This window comes from Rhea americana, unplaced genomic scaffold (assembly GCF_003343005.1).
Source record: "Rhea americana isolate MKP2758 unplaced genomic scaffold, rheAme1 scaffold_2, whole genome shotgun sequence".
NCBI lineage: Eukaryota > Metazoa > Chordata > Aves > Rheiformes > Rheidae > Rhea > Rhea americana.
The window spans coordinates 12286084-12311069 of NW_028186149.1; the positions used below are offsets into that span (position 1 = coordinate 12286084).

The following is a 24986-nucleotide window of genomic DNA, read 5'->3' on the forward strand; positions in this document are numbered from 1 at the left end:
CGCGAGGGGGCGCTGCCGGCGGCTGCGGCGCGCCCGAGGGGCCCGGGCGGGGAACCGGCGCCTCGGCGGGGCCACGGAGGCCCGGCGGGGCCGGTGGTTTGGGAGCCCACCTGCCGTCCGGCTGCTTTTGTGTGAGGGGACGCGATCACCGCGAGGGGGGCAACAACGGCCAGGGAAGGTGGGAGACAGCAGGGAAAATGAGGGGAGATCGGGTAAGAAAAATCGCTTTGGAGAGGGAAGGCACTCTGGAAGATGTCCTCTGAGAGGAAAACAATTCACGGAGTAAGCATAAAGAGAAGCAAGGATACTGATAAATTAAGAGTGTGGAAATAGGAAAAAATGGGAAAGCAAAGCATGAAATACCCAGAGAGACATAAGTAAGTAATAACAAGTTTGTTCAAAAAAATCTGTAATTGATTGATTAGCTTCTAACAAAATAACGGATCGCTGCTTTTGCTTTGGATGCTGTACATTACATACGTAGGTATACGTACGTACGTAGATACAGTAGAGCTTTTAAGGGCTGCAAAAATTAGGAACCGCTGCCGTTAGTTTAGACAGAAAAGAGTCTCTGGAGGGAGGCAGCCTGCCGCTGGGAAGCCCCCGCGGAGCCGGCTGCTCCCCTGGGTTTCCCGGCGGAGCGGGGCGCCGGCGGCAGCCTCCTGCCACGGCCTCCGCGGAGCTGCGGCCGGCCGGCGACAGCRGAGCGCCGAAAGCCGGCGCGGTGCAGAACTCGATGAAGAAATACTCTCTCTGCTCGTCAAAAGCACAACAAAGGCGACGGCCGAGTTTTTAAAACTTCATTTCTGGCAGTTAARCATTAAAATGTGTAAGACGTAAAAGCAGTCAATATTAGTTTTTGCAGACATTAAGGGAAAACTCCCGCTTTTGCAAGCATTTTGTGAAAATCCTTTTCCAGGGTATGCCTTTTTTYATTCAATCTTACTTCAAATATTAACTGCCACAGTGCCAATTCACAGTGCTTGCTTTTCCAACTTTTCAGTAAACACTAAAGTGCGCTGCCAGGACACTGTAGTCACCGTTCTTACCTGGCAACAACACCAATTTCTGTTGAACTGGCTGTTAAAAACCACAGCCAGGCCCCAACCTGGTTATCCAAGCCAAGCTCCGCTCCCTGCTGCTGTGGACGCATCTACCCTTGAAAGCGCCGGGCCGCCGGCCGCCCCCTTGCTCGCCGCCCTGCCTGTTCGCAGCCCGGCAGCAGCTGCTCACGTGCAGTCACTATTGCACCCAGGAACCYCTTCTTTGCTCGAGCACATTTGAGGATCCCAAAGCTGTCTGCCTATTTGAGGATTAAACATCACAAATATTTACCTTGTATTTCCTTTCCAGTGAGCAGAAGGGCAGGCCAGTGTTTTTCAACTCTTTAATCTGCGTTAGGCACCCAAATACATAACCTGGTTTGAGATCTCTAAGTTTCCAGCAAGCTGATTGTGGTCAGCTGGCATCTTTGGGACAGCATCAGGCATGTCCCCAGCTCCTGACTCCCATTTGTGTTCATTAACCCCAGTGATTTCCAGCTTCCCCTCATCAAGGTGAATTCTGTTGCAGACTTTGCTGGCTCCATGTAATACTTTTGACAAAAATAGCTACCGTGTATTCTGGATTTAGAATACTTAGAAATAACCTTGCATAGTGACCGAGGTGCAGTTCAAAGCCACGTGGTGTCTGGAGAGTTAGACTCCTGGATTCTTGAGCTGGGTATGAGACAAACTTCAAGGAATGAACTTCAGGAATCAGCGAAAAGGGCATCTGGTAGAGAATACAAGAATAGAATATATTTTAGCAGATTTACTGCCAGTAACTTCTGACAGGAATTAATGGTCCAGGCAGCTGGAAGAAGACTGCTATCAGTATGAAATTCATTTCAGGTGGTCAGGGTCAGTTCAGTTTCAAGAGGGGAGTCTTAGGAGTGGGTTAGAGATAACTTCTTTCAGTTGAAGATTGTGGACATTGCCATGGTTATTTGAGAACGTGCACATGTTATTGCCACACTGGATGTGCTTCTGAGCCAAAGGAGTTTTAGAAACATTTTACAAACTAGCATAGCTCAAATCTTCTGCAGTATTGATCGTGGAAAACGTCCCAACGCTGTCACAGCTGGTGAGAAGCAGCRTTGTGACTGGCTCCAGGCTTTATCCCCTCAGGGAACATAGTACAGGCCCGGCCCTTCACCCCCCGTTTCACGTGTGGATGCAATTACAGTGCAGCRTGAACTCGTACACTCAGCACAAGAAAGTCTGTACTTGCAACAGGAATGTTCTACAGCTGAATTTCCTCAATGAGCACTTATTTTTTTTTTGAATTGAGTTTAATGCTTTTGCTTTTGAATGTTTCGATATCCTATGAAAGAAGCTTCTTAATGTGGCAAACAGGAATTGTTTCTGTAGCTTTTGCATTATTTTCAATTCCTGTCACTTAGACACAAGTTTAGGTAAATTGGTATCAGCTCTCCCTGGTAGGTATKGTTATACAAAGATGCATGTGTATGGTGCAGTTTATTATATTAAGTAATTGCACCAAGCTAAATGTATCCATATTAGTGTACTGATTTAATTATGTTTGTATAAAAATCATAGTTATAACTAGTGTATAACTAGTGTAGTTAAACTAGTACAAAGGCTGTAGTTAGACCAGCCCTAACTAAATCTTTCCTTGTCTTTACTGTTCCAGCAAGAAGAATCTTTTTGGGATTATGGTGTGTTTAAAGCTATACTGTTAGACAAACTGTACAGTTTGGACATGATGTAATTCTTTTGCTACAGTACTGTTAATTATGTTTGATTTCCTTAAATAAAAAGTTGAAGTGACAATACTGAGGCCTTGAAAAACTTTTATTAAAACTYTGATTGCCACAAGGTGGCACTGAACACCTATGAGCACTTACATGTTCCATGCAGCCCAGAGTAACTGCATTGTCTATCATTGATCCTAAAATCATAGTCTAATAATATTAGAGCATGGGTACAGGCAGTACCTGCCACATACACTACTGGTAGCACACTAGGGCTATTTAGATATAAACATGCAGCCATCTGCCACGTTATCCACTACCTGATGTCCATAATGTAGTCAGCTGTCTTGACATCTTGGATGGGGAGGAGATGACTCAGTAGCTATGTGAAGAAATTAATCACAGTGGTCGTGYCACTAAGCCTGTGCAGTTTCACCTTGTGTAACTTGCAATAAATACAGGGACTACAGAGAAAAATGCTATAGTGCAATAACATTTAGTTATCTTGGAGTAAAAAAATCACAACCATTACACGACAGTGTRTAACCACAACCATCATATCCAGAACACTACAGCAATGTGTCTTCTATATACGTTATTCTCAAAGGTAAGCCTAAAATCATGATTTGTTTTCAAAGAGCCAAGACTTCTCTTACAAGGTTTAAAGGTCTTAGCACAAGTGTCTATTGGTTTTATTTCTAGGCACGTTATAAGCTTCAAAATAAAAAAAAACAGCATGAAACAATACTAAATCTAATACACATGATTTTAGCTTCAAAATAAGAGGCAAAACTACACAGTCCACAATACAATTGACACTTTATTCCTTTGTGATGGGGATATATAGTATTGAAACTGCAAGAGTCACAAACAAATCAAAGTGCAAACCTCTGTTAGAACAAATTATGGAATGTATTGATGTTTTTGGCACAAAAAGTGGRCAACTATATACTGTAACAAGATTTTAAGTTTAATGAAATCTAACACTTTTGTTTTCAGTAGTCTATTTGTGCACTGCAGAACAATACAATGTAAAACAGTGACTAACACAATTCACATGCAACTCTATACAAGTTACATCATACGTCCAGTTAAAACTTTTCTGAAAATACAAGTGAGATCCAACGATACTTTGTTCACAATCACTTAATAAATACTACCCTAACAGTCTTATCTTTTCAGCTCCCTATTAATAAAAACAAAAATAGAGAATCTTAAATAGCAAATTATTTTCCCCAAACAGTTCAATGTGAATTTTGATGTTTTCTACCAAAGTAATTTATCTCTAACTGCACTGATTTAGTGTTTAAGAAGCTGAATGAAATCAAAAGCCATTTGCTTCATACTTCATTCCCAACTTACTGTGAACAACCAGGAAAAGCAGATTCATTGTTCTGCATTTCACTGAATTTTATTTTTAAAACTGGACATGGTGTTGCATATAAGCTCTGTACTTGTCTCGTGGAAATCACTCAAAAATTCAGAGAATAGCTTCATASAGTGGCATCTATTTAAGACTGAAAAAAGTATATTTGCAAGGACAAGTAAATAATGCAGAAATGGAAGAATTCAAGTTTATCTTGTACAACATTCATTCACATTTTCATTGCAGAAAGAGACACTGTGTTCACATTCTGTTGAAGAAGGAAACCCACATATCACAACCTCTTCCTAGACTCATAGTAATAGATAACAACATCCATGAAAGAGCTAGAATTAATATAGTAGTTCTTTCCTTTGATCTGAGCTAAACTAGTTGCTTAAAAAAAAAGACCAAACAGACCAGTGATGAGTAATTCAAATCCCATTGCTGAGCTATTCACCACAAGATCTTCTGTAGTGGCCTGCTATTTCATATGGCCTCACAGTTGTTACCAAACGTTTTATGTGGGCTGCCTATTAGTGTTCAGTGTCTCATCTCCTTTTTTGGTTTGGGAGTTTACTATATTAATCAAGGATGATTTACATCAGGCATCTGAAAAATGTTCTAGTGACAAGATGTACAGGATGCCCATTAAATCCATGTGTTACAGCAGAAATGTTCTCACAACTGAATTCTTCAGCTGGGCAATAGAAAAAATAGCAAATAGCAAGAAAAACAAGCATTTGGCATGATTTTGGTTCTTAGTACCATACTGCAAATGCACAAACTGAAGTGCTCTTAATTATTATTATTTTTGTTGCATTATAATGCCATCATGAAGAACAATGCTAAAAGCAGAGAGAGGAGAACAATCCCACTAATAAGCTTGGATTACTTTTAGCATTAGACAAAGACGTAATTCAGAGCATCTATGTTGGAGCCTATGACACCTATTGAACCAATGGAGGCAAAGCAGGTGCGGTTATATGCCTGAAGTTAGACAGTGTGGATATGTCTCGAAATCATCATCTGAGGAAATTCAGGTCCCTCAGCCACTTGCTCACTCTGTAGACTAAAGGAAACTAAAGGCCCTGWAAACAAGGAAATCTAAACGGTAATTGGTAAAAGATCAACCTCTGAAAAGTGAGATGATTCGCAGCTCTGAGATCCAATCTTCTCATCCTTAGCAAGGATGTTCTCTCTCACTAGCTCTCCCTCCCCTGAGGGACCTGGGGGGGAGGATCCCTCATCAGCCATTCTATTTCTTTCAAGGACACAAGGTATCAACAGTGTTCACCACAAATGACTATTTTTTCTGGAGCAATCCTAAAAAAAGGAGACACCCTCTAGATAAACAGTTCCTGTTGATAGTCATCCTTCTCGATCAAAAGTCTCTCAGCGCAAAAGTGGTCCCTTCCTGGCACCTAGTCAAGGAGGGAGTAAAGTCAGGACAGCCTGCTATGAGTCTGAATACTTCAGAGTGAACTGTGAGGAGAAGAGATAGGAGTGCAGAAAAAGAMGACTGAAGGAACAGAAGAACGGAGACAAGAGTAGGAAAATTTTTGCAATTAGAAGAAGGTGCTTATCATGCAATGAACTAGAAACCACTCTGAGGAAGAGAAAGACARGTAAAAGGTGAGAGCAGATGAAAAAAACACAACAGAAAGTTTGATACAAACTGAACAGAAATCCTACAGCCTAACGATGGCACAGTGCTATAGTGGGATGCTCTGGCCCCAGTGAGACGAGGGAGAGGAACTGCAGTCCGCGGACAGGGAGAGGAGCAGCAAGGCCCGTAGAGGTACGGACAGGCGACGACAGATTCTGCTCTGCTTTACACAACAGTTCTCACAGCTACCTGTGTTTTTAAAAGGGTATAGCTCGCCTCTAGAAGGTCACAGTTAAATTCTACAGGGTTATTTTTTGGCACAAAATCTTCTTTGTTTAATATCAAGTGGTTCTAAAATGCAAGCAGCTTTATCAGATATTTAAAAACAGCCAATGGAAGAAGAGAAAGGAGAATCCCCACTGCAAAGTTTCCAACCCTAGAGCCTGACCACGCAGGTCATGCTGAAATGAACGCACCCTGCTGTCTGGGGTGATCTCTCATCACTGATACCTCCTGCCGTCACAAGACGCAACGCATTCAGATGGTGTTCAACGTACCCCCGTAGCTGCTGGGACGTATGAACTTCCTTTGCTCCRTGTCTACCACTGAGGTGAGATGTGAGTTACGCTGCTACACTGAGAGTGCAGGGGAAGTTTATGAATATAAGTACTTGAGTTTCCTCCCCTGTAACTGTGTAAAAAAGCATGCAAATCTCCAAAGGATATCGCAGTGTGCACTCAGTTAGTACTGCTCTCCTAYGGGCCACATTGACTGAGCTCCTCTGCTCACTTCCTACTGTACCTCAGCAGCACACCACAAGTGGTTCAGGAAAGGTGGGGGAGATGCCTAGGAAGTTGATAAAATGTTCAAACTATTTGCCAGCCTCTGGAGAGTTCCCACTACTGCTTCTGTTTGGGAATTTCTCCATCCTTAGTTTACAAATGATTTAACAAGAATCGTATGAATACAATGGGGTATACTTCACGTTACTGTGGTGAAAAAAATGTATGAGTCAGTGGGTAAGGATGTTGTGGAATTTGCTACAAAACAAATATATTTGTTTAAACTGAATACCACAGTAAATATTCATGCAATTAAAAAAAACCAAGATTGTCATTGTTTCAAGGAAAACTGCCCCAAGGGCAGATAAAATACACATGCCAGTCTTTCAGACAACAATAGCTTCACTTATTCATGAGCATAATCCAGGAATAACTGTCCTTCAACTGGTTTTATCACCTTTTTCTTTTGAGTTTTGCTAGTAAGTGGCCTCTAAAAGAGGAGAAAACAACAGAGAGACTGAAATGAAAGTTCATATAAAGAGATTAAAATAATCCCACATTCTTAGATAACTTTTGTAGTTTAACTTTTTAAAAGCACCTCAGTCTTTCATTTTGGTGGTCTAGGTGCTCCCTGGGATCTGGCCTTTTAAAACGCTCCTTTTATTCTCACCCAATTGCAGGACACAACATCAGTAGCAAACAGGGACCTGGACTTGTAGGACTTACGTAGTGTGGCTGCTCTGCTACTTCTTTTTTTTTTTTTTTATCTTTCAGGTTTCCCAGGCAAACATTGACCTCGAACACACCCGAAGGAAGACATTTCTTCTGAGTTGCTACTTGGTGCCCAAACCTGATTCTAGCCATGATTCTGCCCAGCAGTGGCAACATGATATGGCCAAGATGCTGAGCACAGCCTGCCATGCACTGTTCCAGCCAGTGTAAGGAAAGCTCCCCTACCACACGAGATACCAAGTTCATGATCCCACTGAATTTTCTTCAGTCCCCATGACACCTTGCATCACTGAAAGTAAAAAGAGAAACAGAGAAGACCGAAGAATGCAAAAAAGATGCAGAGAAAGGAGCAAGAGAAACAAGACAGAAGAAGAAAAAACAGTGTAAAGACAACAGAAGTGCTTGAACTTCTGTGAATTAGTTGTTTTTCATATAATTTTCACACAGAATATGTTAAATCACTAAAGCTAGGCGTTAGCCTTTGTAATTGTCTTCTGCTAGCCCATGGGACTAACATATCTCAGAGTTAATGTGTCTCCCAACAAAAGTATACACCCATCTTAAATACCATCTGCAAGGACATAATAAAAATACACAAAGCAAAAAATCTGTAAACAAGGGTTAGTAGCACAGTGGTACAGTAGATTGTCAATAAAAACAATAAAAGTGTGGATACAGATTCATCTACCTTGTATGTAACATTATTGCCAGTTACAAGGGAGGGACTCTGTAAACTCATAATTCTGAAGTTTTGTTAATAAGCACAGAGCAACAGGTGAGTGCCCCGTCTACTTTCTCCAGTTCTGTGTTGGCTATTGGGATCAGCATGTGGTCCTTCAGTTTTTCAAAAACCTATTTAGGAAATAAAATGGAACAGAAATAGTTACATTTATACTTCTCTGTTTTCCCTGTACTCTAAGTATTTATGGAATGAATGAGCATGGATTTATCAGTGAGTGCTATGCTGCTTCATTATTTATAATCAACACTAACATTTTCCAGTACATGTGGTGTGGCTACAGCTCTCAAAGGGCTCACAGACATCACTGCTGCAGTGAGGGAAACTATTATTACTTCCAGTTATGTAGAAGAAGCACCAGAGGCACAAGAGACTAATTAATTAAATCAGTAGCGGAGATGAAAATAGGAGCCCAGGCCTCCCACTTTTCCAAATTTGGTGCTTTTACCAGCTGATATTTCCATTACAGAATACAACAGACTCATTTGTGAAAGTGCTGAATTTCAATTCCCACCGACTTCCAGGAGATGCTGAGAAGCTGGTCTCCCAGCAGGCAGYGTGGTTAAGAAGCCATCTCCTACCTTCGCACTTTCAGGATACTCCTCGGGGGCTCGGTGCAGCAGGACGTGGCCTTTGCTTGGCACGTTTAAGTAGATGCAGTTTGCTGCGGCATCATCAGGCACTGTCAGCTTGTCGTAACGGTGGTCACTCATCTGTTGCATGGTCTGTTGAGAGACACAATGTGCAGCCATTTAGGCTAAATGCATTAGCAATTCCCCAAAAATAAGAGAACAGAAACTGTGGAAAACTAGCTAATTACAATTTCTGAGTCAGCCAGGAGCCATTTTGCTATGCAACGAGTATGGAGATCTCTTCTTATGTCTGCCCTTCAAGCAAGGGTCTATTAGCCCTAACTAAAATGAGCAGTAGAAAACCTTTGTAAGATAGTTCCTGTAAGTGGCAGGATTAAGCAGGGTCTTTCTGCATTTCTGTCCCAAGAAACACAGCTAGCAGGGGTCTTTTCCTTAAGGAATGCATATTGAATATGCAAAACTCCTGCTCACATTGATGAGAATTAGAGGTGCTCAGCACCTTTGAAAAAAGCAGCCGTCGCTCAATGTTTATGAAATGAGTGTGAATTAGCATAAACAGGACAGGAACAGTTCCCAGCCTGGATACCAGCCCATTCTTCTTTCTTTCGAAGGACCCTTTTCTGCTTCCCGAGCAGTTGCTCTTTCACAGAGCACCTGTGCCGGGCAGGGAGGAGGCCCGGCACAGCTAATCCCCCTTCCCCAGGGGACGGCACAATAACCTTGTCTGAACAGTAGAGCTGGCAGTTTTCAGAAGTTTGGTTTATAAATACAGGACTCATATACAAATTTGGATCCTGGCTGGAATTTCAGAGACAGAGACTCTCAGCATACAAGAGGCCTGAGATCTCAAGTTTTGGATTAGGCCCAACTTTTTTACTAAGGATGGAAAAAGCCTGGAGACAACAAGCCTGTCTCCCCATTGTATCACTCCAGTTTTACATCAGCTTCTCCCTGACAGACACCTAAAATAATGCGGAAGTGAACAAAGCCAAAAACCCCAAACTTTGGCCTTACCTAAAAACCTAAGCAAACTCAGGTGTTTTGTTTTTTCTCCTAACCTTCTTAGATTAGATACAAACAGAAGGAAAAAGTTTCTCTTAGTTAAAAATACACAATATTTTGTTAAAATACACTAATATTTTTTAAACAAAATTCTTGGACTAAATTCCCCTTGCAGATGAACTGGTATAAACTCCACAGATTTATATCATAGCAGAGAGCAGAATTTGATCTTAGGCACAGATAAGTTTATCTTTAAATTATTTGTAAGGTTATTTGTGCTACTACTCATACACGAACAATGCTACATGGAACTGATTTGCTGAGAGGAGTTACAATGAACTGTGAAGTAATAAAGCAGCTCACACTCGCACACCCCTGCGATAATTCCTTTATAGGTCTGGGTACATTTTGCAGGTTGTAGCCTGAGTCACTCACATCCCGCTGAGAACATGAAAYTTGCCACGAAGAATGCCAAGCATTCTTGAGGAAGCATTATCAGATTGTCATTTCTTGTTTCTTCACGAGTTATGAAACTCTTCTGAATTTTCAAGGTCACATCTACCTCTGTAAAAGGTTAAGGGGTATTTGTGGGGGAAAAATCCCAGCACCTTTACTTCATCGGATATGTTTTTATTACAGCACTTACATGTTTAACTTCCCTATTTATAAACTTAGCCTGTGTCTATTGTGTTGCCATGATCTATGTGTCTATTGTGTTGCCATGATCTATTTTTTTTAAGCTCTCTTTGATGTTGCAAACATCTAGTACTAGGTGTCGTGCCTGCAATCAGCAGAACTAGCGTCAGCAGAGTCATCCTCAGCTGCAGCTTCTTTCCTTCCTTGGGTAAGCTTTTAAGTCTTGATTAAGGAAACACAGTCTGTTAAATCTGCATGGAAATGTAGGTATCAGTAGAGGAAAGGCCACTGCCTGTATTTCACTGAGGTCCCAAACAGTTGTGCTTTCTTCAGTCCTTTTTGGTAACAGAATCCTGCTATTGTAGGTTTTCTGTAGAAACAGTTCATTTATCAGGAATGCAACATGATTCACCATGAAACATTTCCTCAAGAAATTACAAACGAATTCTTACATCGAAGGGTAAGAATTCTCCTGATTCTCTCATTCTGTGAAATGCTCCTCATAAGCGTACAAATAGTGAGCTGTAATGAAAAACAAGYGGCAAGACCCGTCTGTGCCAGCTGGGGAGCAAACCAGACTCAGGAAGCCTGAGCAATGATGGGGAGGGCATGTTAGAAGGATCGTTTTCAAGGGCATATAAGGATATTTTTCAAGATTAAAAAGCACAGAAGTGGTGACTGAAATAATTCAGAAGCAAAGAAAGAAAAAAAAAATGAGTGGAAAACAAGTGTTTGAGTTCACAGCTGTGACAGTGTGAATGAGATTTCAGTTATCTGGAACAACACTGCAAAAAACTATTTGTTAGTAACTGGAGTGTTGACGATACAAATTACTCTCTTCCACGGCTTTTAAGGGAACGGGTGAAACACCTTTGCAAGCTTTGGTCCTTGTTATAGCTATGCCTGCATGTTGAAGGAAGACTTCCAAAAACACTTTTCTGAGAAAAAGCGTAGGCAGTAACACCCTAAACCTGTCCCATGAAGAGACCGTGAGTGCAGCAGAAACACACTGATACCACTTACTCAGGTKGTTTTAAAGACCCATGGTGCTCTCCATATTCCTATTACGTAAAGTCATTGAACACATGTGCCTGGTCAGATAGGACTTTAGGGCAGAAAGAGAGATAACAGCAAGGATTTTTGATTGTATTTTCTATCAGATGTGGCCCCCCGAAATGTATTTTTTGGAAGTAGTAAGTTTACCAAGACGATAGCGCTCACACAATGAGTTTGTGCAGGGTTGGCTTTCTGCCCACAAACATTGTATGACCAGCTATGTTAACAGCCAGGCATTTCCCGCATGCTTAGTCTTTCTGGGAATTTTCCTCAGCCTGAAGAGGGTAATTTTCTGCACATTCTCTCAGCCCTTAGTCATGCTTTCCTTACGTTGAAGTCATTCACATAGCCAGCCTAGAATGCCTTTCTATAGTTTTTTATAGTGTGTCCTCAGACAACTGAGGTAATGGATAAGCTAAATAATTCTAAATATGAAGCAGCATTATGCATGAAGGAAAAATGTGTATGTGTTTAGGGCCTAATATCATTAATAGAGTTAAGATGACCACATGTACTTTTAAAGCAGGCCAAGCTTAGTTGAAGATTTTCCCCATCCATAAGGGACGCCCTAGTCCGAGTCCTGCCGACATCTGGGACTTACACACATAGAGATTGGTAAAGGCTGTAGAGCTACCAAAAACATCAACGCACCTTATTATAGCCAACAGCAAAACCAAACATACAGTGAATGTTCTTCTTCCTTAACATGAAATGAACATTGCATACTTAGATTGTTCCCTTAGCAAACTGCTCCAGGTGCTTGGGTCATACTGAATGCCCTTTTCCAAAACTAGCCAGTTCTACTCTATCTTTTTTGCAATGAAAGAATCAAGCGTGCAAAGTGCATGCAACGTCCAAAATGCAGATGCATCACGACTTTATGCAATGTCATAATGATGATCCACACTTGCTTTTCCGACCATTACAGAATTGACAATTTCAACATGCTCAGGCTCCCATTTCCATGATAATGATCAGTTAAAACAYGTTATTTCACATGTGAAATTCACATGGTCGTCCTCCCCCTCCCTCCAGCACATTACATTTATCCACACTGAAATTCATTCACTGTTTTATTACCCAATCTCTGTTTCTTAAGTTTCTTCTGCACTTTTTCAAATTTGAAGTAACAATTTATACTGGGGAGAGAAAGCAGCAGTCCTGGGGCTTAGCACAAGAAAATGCAGACAGAGAGCATAGGCTGGCAAGAGATGCCAGAGTTATGCGTCTGGCCATGAAAGTCAGCCTGCCATACAAACCACATCACTSGAAAGCATTTCAGAATTTCCCTGAAATTCTGAAAACAGTGAAATCAGTGACCAAAAGCTATCGACCAGGCTGCCCAGACAGGAGAGAAAAACACAGCTGGAAACAAACAGTGGTCTTGCTTGAATGCCACGTGCTATCAGGAGTGACATCCCAGGAACACAGGCAGGAGAGAGGACAGTGGCACCAGCTCAATAGGAAGGGGCCAAGTCAGCCACTCTGAGAAGCATAAATCACAGTAGAAATGATCTAAGCTTTCTTGTCAGGTTGATAAAAATATCTCCTAGAGATATAAGATAAAATAAAACAAAATCCTATGGATGTAAAGGCAGGATCCTATGTGTACAACAGAACAGTTGCATTCTACCCCTGCCTGGAGATCTATTCTAAAACATGATGCCCCCAGTCTGCCATGCTCAATATGCCAAATGTCTTAGGCCGTAACACAGCCAGAGCGCTGCTTTACCTTCCATCCATAGCCTTATGCTCTCAACAGCTGGGCTTTGGGGCTTCTTCTTCCCTACTGCACCATCTCAGTCATGTTTTCCATAGCACAGAGTTCTTCAGGAAACCTCTCCCCCGCTGCATTCCTTGACTTTACCTACCTGCGGACCGCTTTCGCATCCCCACAGCTGTAACGGCATACAGCCGCACTGCTTGGCAGCACGCCGTGCTGCTCTGCCCCTCTGAACTAGCTTGCACTATGGCAACGCTGTTACTACCCATCAGCTTTGCCCAAGATCTGCTGCTAGGAAGCAGCTCATGCTTGCTCTGGCATTCAGTCAAGCAGTCAAGAGGATGAATGTCCTGTCTTTTAATAGGAGAGAATAATCAAAAGGAAAAAAAAAAGCAGCAAAGGAATAGAAAAATGAGTTCCCACTTATGCAAATCAAAATTACATATTCTCAGTCAACCTTTGTCCCAGCTCCTGTGACTGACAGCCTTACTGGTGATGACAAATATGTATTTACAAGGACATTTTCCTTGTCTTTAAAATGAAAAAAAATAGACTAATACAACAGTTTTATTTTATAAATTAATTACTATCCTTTTAATCTGTATCTTCCCAAATGACTAGATCCTGCTGCCTACAGGCAAACTGAACACCACAGATGGTGGAGCACAGTAAGTTTAATACGACATTTAACTCTTAATTAGAAAAAAAACAAGCCCACAACTAGCTGCCTTTTTAAAGTACCATGTGATCTCATACTCAGTGAGGACCTGTGATCTCTGAGAAACTGTACACCTCTAATTCATAAAGTAAGGGAAAATCAGGAGGAGCTATAAGTATGTAATACCTCATAGGATCTAACCCAGAGCAAACAAATATGAGCTAAAGGGAAGTGTACAGAATTTCATAAACTGACTAATTTTCCTATCTATAAGGTTGAGAGCAGCAAATGTCTCATGGAATTAAAAAAAAAAGTAAATTGGGTGCAAGTTGTCAATTGTTCCCTGGATTTCGTTGACCTCGTGTCGGTGCACTTCACAGAAGTCGTCATTCATCTGCACTTGCTGCTAACTCCCTACCTGAAGTCATCCTCTTTGGGTTATTAATATGAGCAATAATTTCCACAGCAACCCATTGTGATACGGTAAATAGAGGATTATGACTTCATGCAGGGAATAAGCAGAGGCACAAGTGATGGATTCTTAAGGAATACGAGATAATGCTTTCATGCAAACTTCTGTTTTACTAGAAAAGACAGACACTATATGGACAGTAGGAAGAGCAGATCTATATAAGCCTGTTCATACAGCCCAGGGGGTACAGCCTGCTCTGTAAGAACACAGGATATATGAAGTTTTCACTTAGGTGCCTATTCCAAAGTTGCTTTTGTGGCACAGAGCTAGGAATTACTTAGCTTTTATGTTGGCACTATTACCCTGCTCTAGTGAAGGAAGACAGTATTCTGCTTCTTAAAGCTGGCATACCACAAAGACTTCAGTTATACAAGATATAGCAAGATCAAAAGGCATTAAATCACAGGAATGGGGTAACTGCCCATGCTGTAACAACTTCTTGCTCCTAAGTCTCTGAAAGCACTGCTCTGATCATGGGTTTGGATGCAGGCCAAGGGCCTAGTTGCCCAAAAGAGACTTTTTTCTATTTTATCCTTAAGATGAGGTTTTGATAAGCCTCCCTTGACCTCTGTCAAAACAGCATACTGAGCTGCATTTGTAATAGTGTTCTCCATGGAATAATTTAGGAGCTGAATGAACAGTTCCACTCCCATCAGAAGATGCTGAATGGGAGAGTCAAGGACTAGGCAAAGCAATAATGTCATTGGTRTATTTTACTAAAGGGGAGTAAAAAAGAGGAAGATATTTGCTGAAGTCATACTGTTCCACTACTATAYATATTCCAGTGCATTCCAGACCATAATGAAATCTCAGACTAATGAAGTCAAAGTCCTGGACACCTAGAGTGAGTTCTGAAATACAGATGTCACCACTGCTCGGAGTCCCTTTAGGGCAGGTCTGTACTGAGGAAAGGAACAGTTACAAGTTCAGCTACACAAAATGCTCTGCTGTCACAGCTCCGCCTAGCAAGGCCAACCATGGTGGAGCCAGCTGGCCACGTTCACAGGCTTCCCGGCTTAATTTGCACCCATTGCTTGGGAATGACRAAAGCCTGCACGCTGAGGCTGAGAACTGCAGCTAGGAATAAGCTACTTTCAGGTAAAAATGAAGATATTTCACTTGAAATCAAAATTTATTCATTTATTCTCAGCTCCTGGAGAGAATGCCCTGGATACAGTCAGCTGCACAGACTCAGCTCAGGCCATACTATGGGATCAGTGTTCTCTGCATCGCAGTCCTCAGACTATGCCAGGTTTCCCGCTGCCAGACCTTTCTTCTACAATCTCCACTCTTCTCTTCTGAGATCAGCCAGCAATTGCTGGCCACTGTGCACCACACATTACCTCCGTGAGCAACGAGGTCTTGGCACCTAAGCTTTCATTAGCAGTCCTATGAGGAAACCATGGGATTAATACTCATGAAAGTGCCTAACATCAGAGCCTACCCAAAGGACAATCTCATTTCCCAGGGGATGAGAGAACAACTTCATTAGCAGGCATTTGCTACAAATAAAAAATGTAACACTTGCAAGAGAACATTTGAGGTTGTCGAAGCTGTGAACAACACATACAGCTCTAAATCCTATGGGATTGCTACCGACTTATCTAAAGGATGACACAGGAGGGTTTGACCCTAGACAAGTTTCTTCCACAGCCTCTGGTCAAGTCTTTGCTCACCCTGGAAAGCAGAGGGTATTTGTACTCTAAGAAAAGGGTATTTCAGGGTATTTATACTTCACCAATCAACACAAACATCTGAAGGACACTAACACAGGCTTTTCAAGATTTTAGTGAGAAAGCATTGCATAATTGACACTGTGTCACTGTTCCCATCATAATCTTCCTTAGCATTGGCCTTTGCTACTGAAACCTCAACTGGATTATGTCATGGGCCAGTTTCTGCTCACGTGCCAGGGCTGCATCCCTCGACGCGGAACAAGCAGGGCAGTGAGATCTGCTGGAAGCAGTTCCCTCCCTACGCCGGTGCAGGCCTGGGTGTGCCCGCAGGGCATTCACGGCAAGGTTCACTACCTCCAGTAACACAGGATCAGCTCCCAAAGGTGACACGTTTGAAGGAAATGCTGGCCTCATCGAGTGAACAGAAAAAAATAATCCTAGGCTTTATCCACTCAACATCTAGAGGAAATATTCAATTATGGAATTACGAACRGGATTAACTTCAAGACGGACATAAACACATGCTGAAAACAGCAGAAGGAAGTTAAAGTTTCAGCTGTGATATCCACCACAGGCAATGGTAATTTATGTAGCTAGTTTGTCTTTCTTTTTTCACCAAGTTTCCYGGAGTGTCACTTTTCAGCTGCAGTCCAAATACATATTCTGTATTTGCCAGAGCCTGAAGAGGATTTCATGGTCAAAATGTCACTTGATTTAATAGCTGCTTCTAGCATGTGTTCTATAATCCTAAACTTTGTGCAGTCATTTTATAGTTCACTTGCAGCATCTACATTACATAAAGAGCACTAAACTCACAATCCATTGCACTGTTACACTTGAACACCAGATTTTTTTTCTATCCTTTAAGAATTGTACAGATACACRAGTTGCAATATTAAGAACAATCAGGAAAAACTGCCATCTTTCAAACAAGATTGTTACTAGAAAAAGAACAATTTCAGATATAACATACTAGCACAGCATGACACAGTTCACTTATTGCCTAACAAGACATGCTACAAAATGAAAGCAACTGAACTACCATGGATGCTCAAAGCCGCTTAATTACCTTGTTTGGAGGACTGGATTTCTAGAGTAGACATGAAAAATGGGAACAAGAAAGTAGTAGTTTAAAACAGCAAACCATCAAATAAAGTAGCAGCATTCGGGACTGTCACAGGCAAACAACTTAGCAGATTTGGAGACGGTACTGCTATACAGACCTGCAGTGGATAACGAGAGGAGTAGCTCACAGGTTACGCAGCACTGCTACAGCTCAATCAATCTGATAAAATCCAGGGAGCAGCTTTTGATTCTGAGCATCAGTACCTCATAAAGATCCTACTGCAATTTTTCCTCTACAAGATTGTTTATTACAGACCAAAATGCTTTTCTCCAGAGCTAAGTGAACAAATATAAAAATCACTCAGGTCAAAAAAGCAAGAATTAAAAAGTTAGACAAATCTAAACACTACCAGTGCTGTCATTTCTGAGACAGATGCTCTATTCATTTAGTTGTTTTCAAAGCATTTCTCTGAAGAGATTTAGCGTTCCACGTCCTGGAGGAAYAGCCACAAGCTCCCCAAGGTTAGAACAGCTTTTGATGCAACATGCCGAGTAAGGAGCACACTCTTGGCAGCCTGGTGTTTTCCTCCCCCTTTTACGTGATTGCCTGATTTCACCTCTCAGCTTCCGGTGAGCCAGAGCGTGAGAGTGGGCACGTGCTTTGGCCTCAGAACCGCAGCTCCTGGGGCTTAAAAGTTTCTAACCTCAACTTGTAGCGTGTAAGCAGTATGTGTATGACTGCTACACAAACGTAAACTTAGCAGGTACTGCTAAACCTCTGTTGCAGAGTAACACACTGAAATCTGCTGAAAACTGACACAGCTGTTTTCTTTTTTTTTTAAGAAAACTATCCACCAATAAACAATGCTCGATTACCTTGTTAACTGTAATCTTCTGTTCAAAATGTACCTGCATCTCACGGAATCTTCATTAATGCTGGTATTTACTTGACAGTAAATTACCAACATCTTTTAATTAACTTGTTCAAAAAATAATTTTGGCTACAATAGCTAAATTGATGCACTGCAACATGATTAGCCRAGCTGTGCAAAAAGCTTTAATCATACGGGGGAGTTCTCAGATTWGTGCTGGCTCAAGTTCAAATCGCAGCTCTGAGCAAGCAGTATTGTACTTGAATTTTGCTCATGTTTATAAACACTATACACAAGTGTAGGGTTGTCTGGATATCTGCAAACGTTGTCAGGCTGCTGCTCACAATGCATTCCCAGTTTGAGCCTGAATATTTGAGAGAGTGCATATTTCATAGGGAARAACACGTGGCACTTGCCATCCCAGACTAAATCAATCTTTCAACATTGGGAACATSAGACCTTTTTCAATCAAACCCATTTCCAATGAATTTCCCAGGGGTGAACACAGGGGAGCTGTGGCTAAGAGCCTACTCTGAGAGCTTCGTGCAGTGATTTCCAAGACGAGAGTAATTTCTGTGGCTTCTTCAGATGAAGGAGCACCTTAAAGCAAGGCCAAGGTGTGGCAGAGGCCAAGGGAGCACCCCAAGCYCGCCCACGGCTTAGCAGGTGCCACCCAGACCCTGCACTGTGGCCACGCTGCATCACTTGTGCGGCCGCTTCCCTTTTCTTGCTGATTCAGCCAGTGTCCAGCAGGGGAGATCTTGAGCACATTTTAAATACTAATTTTATCTCAGCAGGGGACCAACAACATTTATCTTGAATTGTTACAAGATAAAAAGAAAAAAAAACCCTCTACTCAGCTCTGTAATAAAAAAACATAAAAACTATGCTGTTGGGAAGTGTAAAGTCCTAGGAGTATGCCCATACAGAAAACATGTAAGACCTGAAAAGCAAACAGGTTATGAAATACAGTAGCATGGAAATAAGCATGGAAACTCTCCCAGGACTCTATCTTGCAAACATTTAAGGATGTGTTTAATTAATAAATGCCAGCAGCTTACTGAAGCTAAAGAGGTATATGAGACATGCAGCATAGGATCCAAAGCCCTTTGGGGCCAAGTAATGCTGATTTCAGCGTTACATTATTTCTGTTGCAGTGGTTCTGCATCGCCCAACAGCCCCCTGATTCTGGTCAGCACTCCTGGGCACAAATAGCAGTACTCTTCTTTAAGATAAATTATGCTTTACAATCAGAACAAGAGACACAAGTCAGCGTGTCTAAGCTGCATTTAATTGAGAGGATTTAAGATAGTTTTCTTATTAAACAGAGCTATCTCAACTCCTTTTTGTCCACTGTAAGGGACACACAGCTGGATTCCTTCACAYGTCAGTGACCATGTCCTATCAGGGAAGGTTCTGCAGTACCGAGGAGCAAAGACTGCATTTATTGTTTTATTTACTTGTGAAAGAACCAGTATAATCTGAAAATTTGCAACTTGCTGCTATCACTAAACAAGTAAACTTTGGTTTAACCTTTGAAGGCAAGCCCTGATAAAAATGCATTAGATACTCAGCTGTAACACTTTCATTGTCTGGCTTACCTGTGTCTTGAAACAAAGAGTATAGGATGGGAGGTCCTGATTAGCCAGAATTTCCTCAAGATTCACTTCAGAAAAAGTCTCAATGGCACTTTGTTGTTTTGGTGCCCTGGCCAAAGCATTTGGTACAAAGCATCAGTGCCTACAGCTGTACATGTGCAGAGATGCCRATCGCTGGGGTGAGCTGTCTCATTACCTATGGCTATAAGGAGATTCATGGCCTCAGGTGCCTCAGTGTCTAGACCTCAGCAGAACTTAATTTGGTAGGTTTAGTCTGAACACACCCAGCATGCAGGAAGGCCACTGAGCCAAGTGCAAACCATAGAAGCTATAAATATTTCCCTTTATGGCAGCAGTAAAGTGGCTACCTGCTGCACAATAGCTTACAGGTTAGAAWGTCAGCTGACAGTGTGTGGGACTGGATTCGAGGCCTCTTAGCCCCCAGTCCAAATGCAAGGCTCCCACTCTAAAGGAGAATGTTTGGAGACTCACATTAACAGCAAGGCTTAGATGAGACAATCTCCCTCTCCTTTGAAGACACACTGTTACAGGAAATGCACGAGACCAGAGAGAAAAAAAGAGCAAATAGAAAGGAACTTGACTTTGCAGCCACGTGATGGAGGATGGAGGGAAGAGGAGTCCCAGACTCTAGTCCCTGCTGCCAGGGTTATTTCCTGTTTTTATCCATAAAGTCTATACTGTAAGATGCAGATACAGGTCATCCTTGCAGCAGGGATCAGTCTCTCTTTACCTTTGTGCTGAACCTTTACTTTTCCTCCAGCATTTTCAAAAGCCATTACATCTCCTCTCCTRTTCACTCAGCAATGTCTGAGGTGAACATCTCCTACTGCTCTGATCTACTRTCTCCTCTGTCTCTCCTTTCACCTGATTATCACCTTCTTAGTCATCAAAACTGTAAGTAGTAATCTGTATAATCCATTTTAAAAATTATCATAGGTAGCTAAAACCAAATGAATATCACTGTTCTCTTGCCTAGTATTAACATTCTTTATGCTCTTCATAAGTAGGAATCCCTGAGATGTAGTCATTTTCTCTTTCATTGATCCATATCTATTTTAAAATTCCAGCATCCTTGAGATGAAATAAAAACAACATTTGTTTTTTGGAGATTTATCATGCACTTTACCTTGAGGGCTTTCTGTGCAGCTTCACTTGATCCAATAGCAATCAGGTTTGGTCCAGCCATGCTGCAAAAGCTCTTTAGGTGCAAAGAATCGTGAACAGGGACTGTGGAGACAGCGTAATCCTGTATGGGAGCAAAAAATGGCTGCTATAAATACTTTTAAATTGTCTTAGTTCAATAATTACATTGAGACATTCCATAACTAATTTTACTCTCTGCAAATTAACAATAGCAACATATCCCAGGGCACAGTGTCAACTGTTTAAGTATGACATACCCCTCTGGACCAGCTTGTCTTGTCTTGTGCACTGGAGTAAAAATCCAGAACATGTTTCAAATATTACTATTGTTGCAACTGTAAAAAAATATATTAAAATGTGTAATTAAACACTATGTACATAAAAACTTTCCAGGGACCAGCAATAAGAACACTTTGGTATACATTGCTAGACTTCCTAGATCTAAAACACGAATGTTGATATGCTCTCAGATGACCATAGTCTCCCACTRTCCCATTTACTCTTACGCAATGACCTTACATTTCAGATCCAACTTTAGCCTCTATCATTTAAAGGATGTTCAAACCTTTTCAGTAGTTGGGATATTTTTCTTCTAAATAAGTCCTAAATAAATCACTTAAGAGTATGACCTCAGGCTCTTGATACCAAACATCTCAGCCAGTTTAATTTTTAAATTGGTTCAGTGGATAATAGCTTGTATTTCCTGTGATGTGAATGTATCTACAAACCTTAAATGTGTCAGCCAGAATTTCTGCTCCACGTTGATTTGTCCTCTTAGATAGACCCACAAAAAATTCTCTGCCTGGAATAAAAAAATAACAATGGAAGGAAAAGCAATTACAGCCTTTTTTTTCTCTCTTTTTTTTTAAGCTATCCAAAAAGTCACATCATCAGCACCTTCACAGGAACATACATATTTTAAAAACAGGACAGTTTCAGAAACATTTTGAAACAGTCCTTTACGGATATAATTTCCTTTCTTTCTTTTTTCAAGTTGAGTAATAAAACTGAATATTCATCTTAAAGTTGTGCAACTTGTAGTTGTGAGCTGATAATTTAAACTGATTATCTTTTTCCAGAAGAAACATTTTGTCAGAAGTATAAAAAGCTTCCTCTTCTAAAGCTCTGTAGCGGTCGAGTAAGGAAAGGGAACAGCTGTGCTGGATTAGTACAGTACTGACTGATCATTTCCCCCTCCCTCTACCCTCGAAGGCAACTATACAGACATGGGCATCCTCAAGCTTCAGAGGAAACCAACACTGGATCAGCACCATGCTAGAAGAGTCTTCTTTTCCAGTTTGCCTCTTTTGAGGCCCTTCTTTGCCCTCTGCGAATTAAGGCAAGCGGCCTGTCTACTGTGATGCTGATCAAAATAAACAGGCTCATTCAGCACAGGCGGGGAAAAACATAGATGTCGCCAATGTGAGAAAATGCCTAATGGGTTTAATGACATAAAAAACACAATCAGTATCTTCACCTTTGAAGTCAGCCATGCATGTAAGTTGTCTAGTGCATGACATCTGGCAGGCAGCTCCACTACTTTCTCCATTAACTAAAAACGCATTTCTCTGTATATGATTCATTGAACCAGTGACAATTGTCTGGATCAAACTTTTACAATTCCTGAAAAATGAGTATGTGTGAATGTAGTTGCTTGTAACAAGAAGCATGAAATGACTGCAGTCAGTTGACTACTGAAGGCATTTTTCTTATTAGCACTTTACAAGCTAAAATAAAGTTTGTATGCACAGTACTGTTCTCTGTACTGTGTGTATTGCTAGTTCATTTACTCAGTCATTACTCAGGATATTGAGTGTTGCATTGAAAATTCACCTGTCAGGTACCTACGAGACATTCAGTAAACAACTGATTTAACAAACCACACAAATGACATTAAGCAGTCAACAGATAACACGCAGTTTCGAGGCAATGGGAGTACGTAAACAGCAAATTCACTACCACTGTACCTGTAAATAAGACGTCTCCCCCATCCAAGGTTGCGTTTTCATCCACCATCTCTACCAGATTGAGGTTAAGACTTTCTAGCACTCTCTTCATGGCTTCGACCTGTTTAAAAGAAGGTCGTTGAGACTATTACTTGGTCCATACCATTGAAAAACTTACCAAAAAGCCTAACTGATATCTTTAATAAAAATGTCAGTCAATAAACACACCTCTAACAAGTTGGATGGCAGGGTCCTCTCTGTCCCTGCACATCACAGCACCCAGACTGCCTCCAGAGCCCTCTGCGGTCTGGAGGGGACGGGGATGTAAATTAGCAGCAATCTGGTTCTTGCCTTTACCACGGCGCATCCAGAGGAGAGACTGCCTGCTTTTCCCATTGAACTTTGAACCGAGGCACCTGRTTCAGCAATGTGGTTGGCCTAGGCTGCTTYGGAGGAGTCACTGGAGTGTGAGAACAAGACAGAGAAGCACCTCCAGAGCAAATTTAAGATAAGATGATGCACCTAATATATCCCTTGTCTATCCCCGTCAGCTGTCCTTGAAGTCCACTGGGATGGCCTCCTCAATTCCTCCTGCTAATTCCAGTCCCTCTATACAGCAATACTTGCTCTTGCAAAACCCTGTTCCTTAGCTTTGAACAGGAAAAAGCAATGACAGAGAGGTGATATTTTCTCCTTTACTGCTCAGAGGCAAGACATGGCTTCACTGGGCCCAGAGGCAGAGGCTCAACCTTGGCCTCCCTGTAGTAAGTGAAAAAACTTCAAATCAATAAACGCTCATTTTCTTTATAATTTTCAGCTTTATTGAGCACTAGCTTTTGATGTGTTTTTGCACCACCACGGTATGGAATCATGAAAGCTTTCTATAGCTGGGTGTTTGGCTGCTCCCTGCACAGAGGCCTGCGCACAGCAGGCAGCCGGGACAGGCCAGGCCTCAGGGCAGCAGCCGGGGGCAGCGCCGTTCCCTTTCCTGCTGAAAGGTTTATAGCAGAGCCTACAGCAGAGTCAGGGAACTCTACTTCACTATGTTCCTTCTTTCACAGCAAGAGGGTGTTAGGGATGTGGTGCAGACGCTGTCTCCACAGAGTGTCATGTCAGCCATCCTTGCCAGCTTGGTGCCTTGTTATCCAAAAGGAGCATCCGCATGCAACAAATCACTCATGGAAAGCTAAAGACTACAAATCACTCACGGAAACTAATGACTACAACTTAAAGGACGTCAATATAAATACAACCTCATTCACAAAAACGTGAGCCCTCTGATCACACACAGAAGTGTCTTTGCATTCACTGAAATCTCATCACTGTGTTTAACTAGAGCTACCTCGCAAGTACTAATGAACGCAGAAGATGCAACAAAGGTCTGTTAGCTCTAGTCTTTGCATGTCCCACAGGTCCTTTATTTATTTAACATGATAATTTGAGCATTTCTACAAGAACACAGGAAGCTTATATAGGTGACAGGACCCTATCTCCCAGGCCCACAGGACAACACTAGTGACTCTACCAGCCCCGGGTCTCAGGCTCTGCCAAGCTATACGTGGCAGAGCGCAGAAAGCAGATACAATGGTGACACCATCCTTCCCAGGAGTTGCAGCAGTCTCAGGGCACTAGCAGCATACACTTCTGTTACAGCCTTTGCAGAGCTGTTCTGTCTGCAGGGAGTAAGCCAAGGGATAGTGATGATCCAGCTACGCCCATGTTTCCTGGTCATTTCTGTTTGAGTCATCCCATGCATCTCCACAGCTGAAGCCCTAGAATTCAGGCGGCCATCCCAGTGGACTTCAAGGACAGCTGACGGGGATAGACAAGGGATATATTAGGTGCATCATCTTATCTTAAATTTGCTCTGGAGGTGCTTCTCTGTCTTGTTCTCACACTCCAGTGACTCCTCCAAAGCAGCCTAGGCCAACCACATTGCTGAACCAGGTGCCTCGGTTCAAAGTTCAATGGGAAAAAGGCTGGTCTTTGTGCCACCTGGACAACGCTGGGGCAACGCTGCAACAGGAAACTGTACTCACGAGCTCTCCAAGACCAAAGGACTCGTCCTCCCCCCGACACACATTCCCTAGCTTTTCCCCCTCTAGGGCTTGGACACTCAGACTGGAGTGTGCCTGCAGCGCACCCATTACAATTGCTAACATTTCTCTTTGATCTTTTGTCTTTCTCTTGATGCTAAAATGATTTCAGGCTGAAACTATACTCAAAGGTCTTCAGGCTGAAACACTGTTTATGTTTCCATTCAGCTGTGCTTAAGCCTTACTAGTAAGGCTTAATCTTTCTTTCTACTCTTGCTGCTCTATCTCTAATGATCTTTAAGTTTAAAAGGAAAACTGGATCTGTATGGTATTTTAAAAATAAATGGAAAACAGCTGGCCTAATATTTGAAAACTAACTTGTACAAGCACAGCACCATTTTGTAATCAGCACTCTGATACAGGAATGACTTTTGCCTGTGAAGCCCAGCAGTCTTTACCATGCTGGCACTATGTGCCTAAAAATCATGAGACCACTAAGAAGAGAAAAT

The 24986-nt window shown here is 41.9% G+C and overlaps 2 protein-coding genes across 2 annotated transcripts in view; both read right to left on the reverse strand.

Annotated features, from left to right (window-relative positions):
• BCL10 (BCL10 immune signaling adaptor) overlaps positions 1-1153 on the reverse strand; it is a 10979-nt gene extending 9826 nt beyond the window's left edge. Inside the window, exon 1 of the mRNA XM_085303681.1 lies at positions 1050-1153. Coding sequence (XP_085159807.1) covers positions 1050-1153 — 104 coding nt within the window. The remainder of the gene's footprint in view (positions 1-1049) is intronic.
• A 2404-nt stretch (positions 1154-3557) lies between these two features.
• The window catches only part of DDAH1 (dimethylarginine dimethylaminohydrolase 1), a gene marked incomplete at its 5' end in the record, with an annotated part of 62467 nt that continues 41038 nt past the window's right edge, over positions 3558-24986 (reverse strand). The window contains 5 exons of the mRNA XM_085303682.1: positions 3558-8093; positions 8562-8705; positions 20479-20598; positions 21224-21297; positions 22463-22562. Coding sequence (XP_085159808.1) covers positions 7977-8093; positions 8562-8705; positions 20479-20598; positions 21224-21297; positions 22463-22562 — 555 coding nt within the window. The remainder of the gene's footprint in view (positions 8094-8561; positions 8706-20478; positions 20599-21223; positions 21298-22462; positions 22563-24986) is intronic.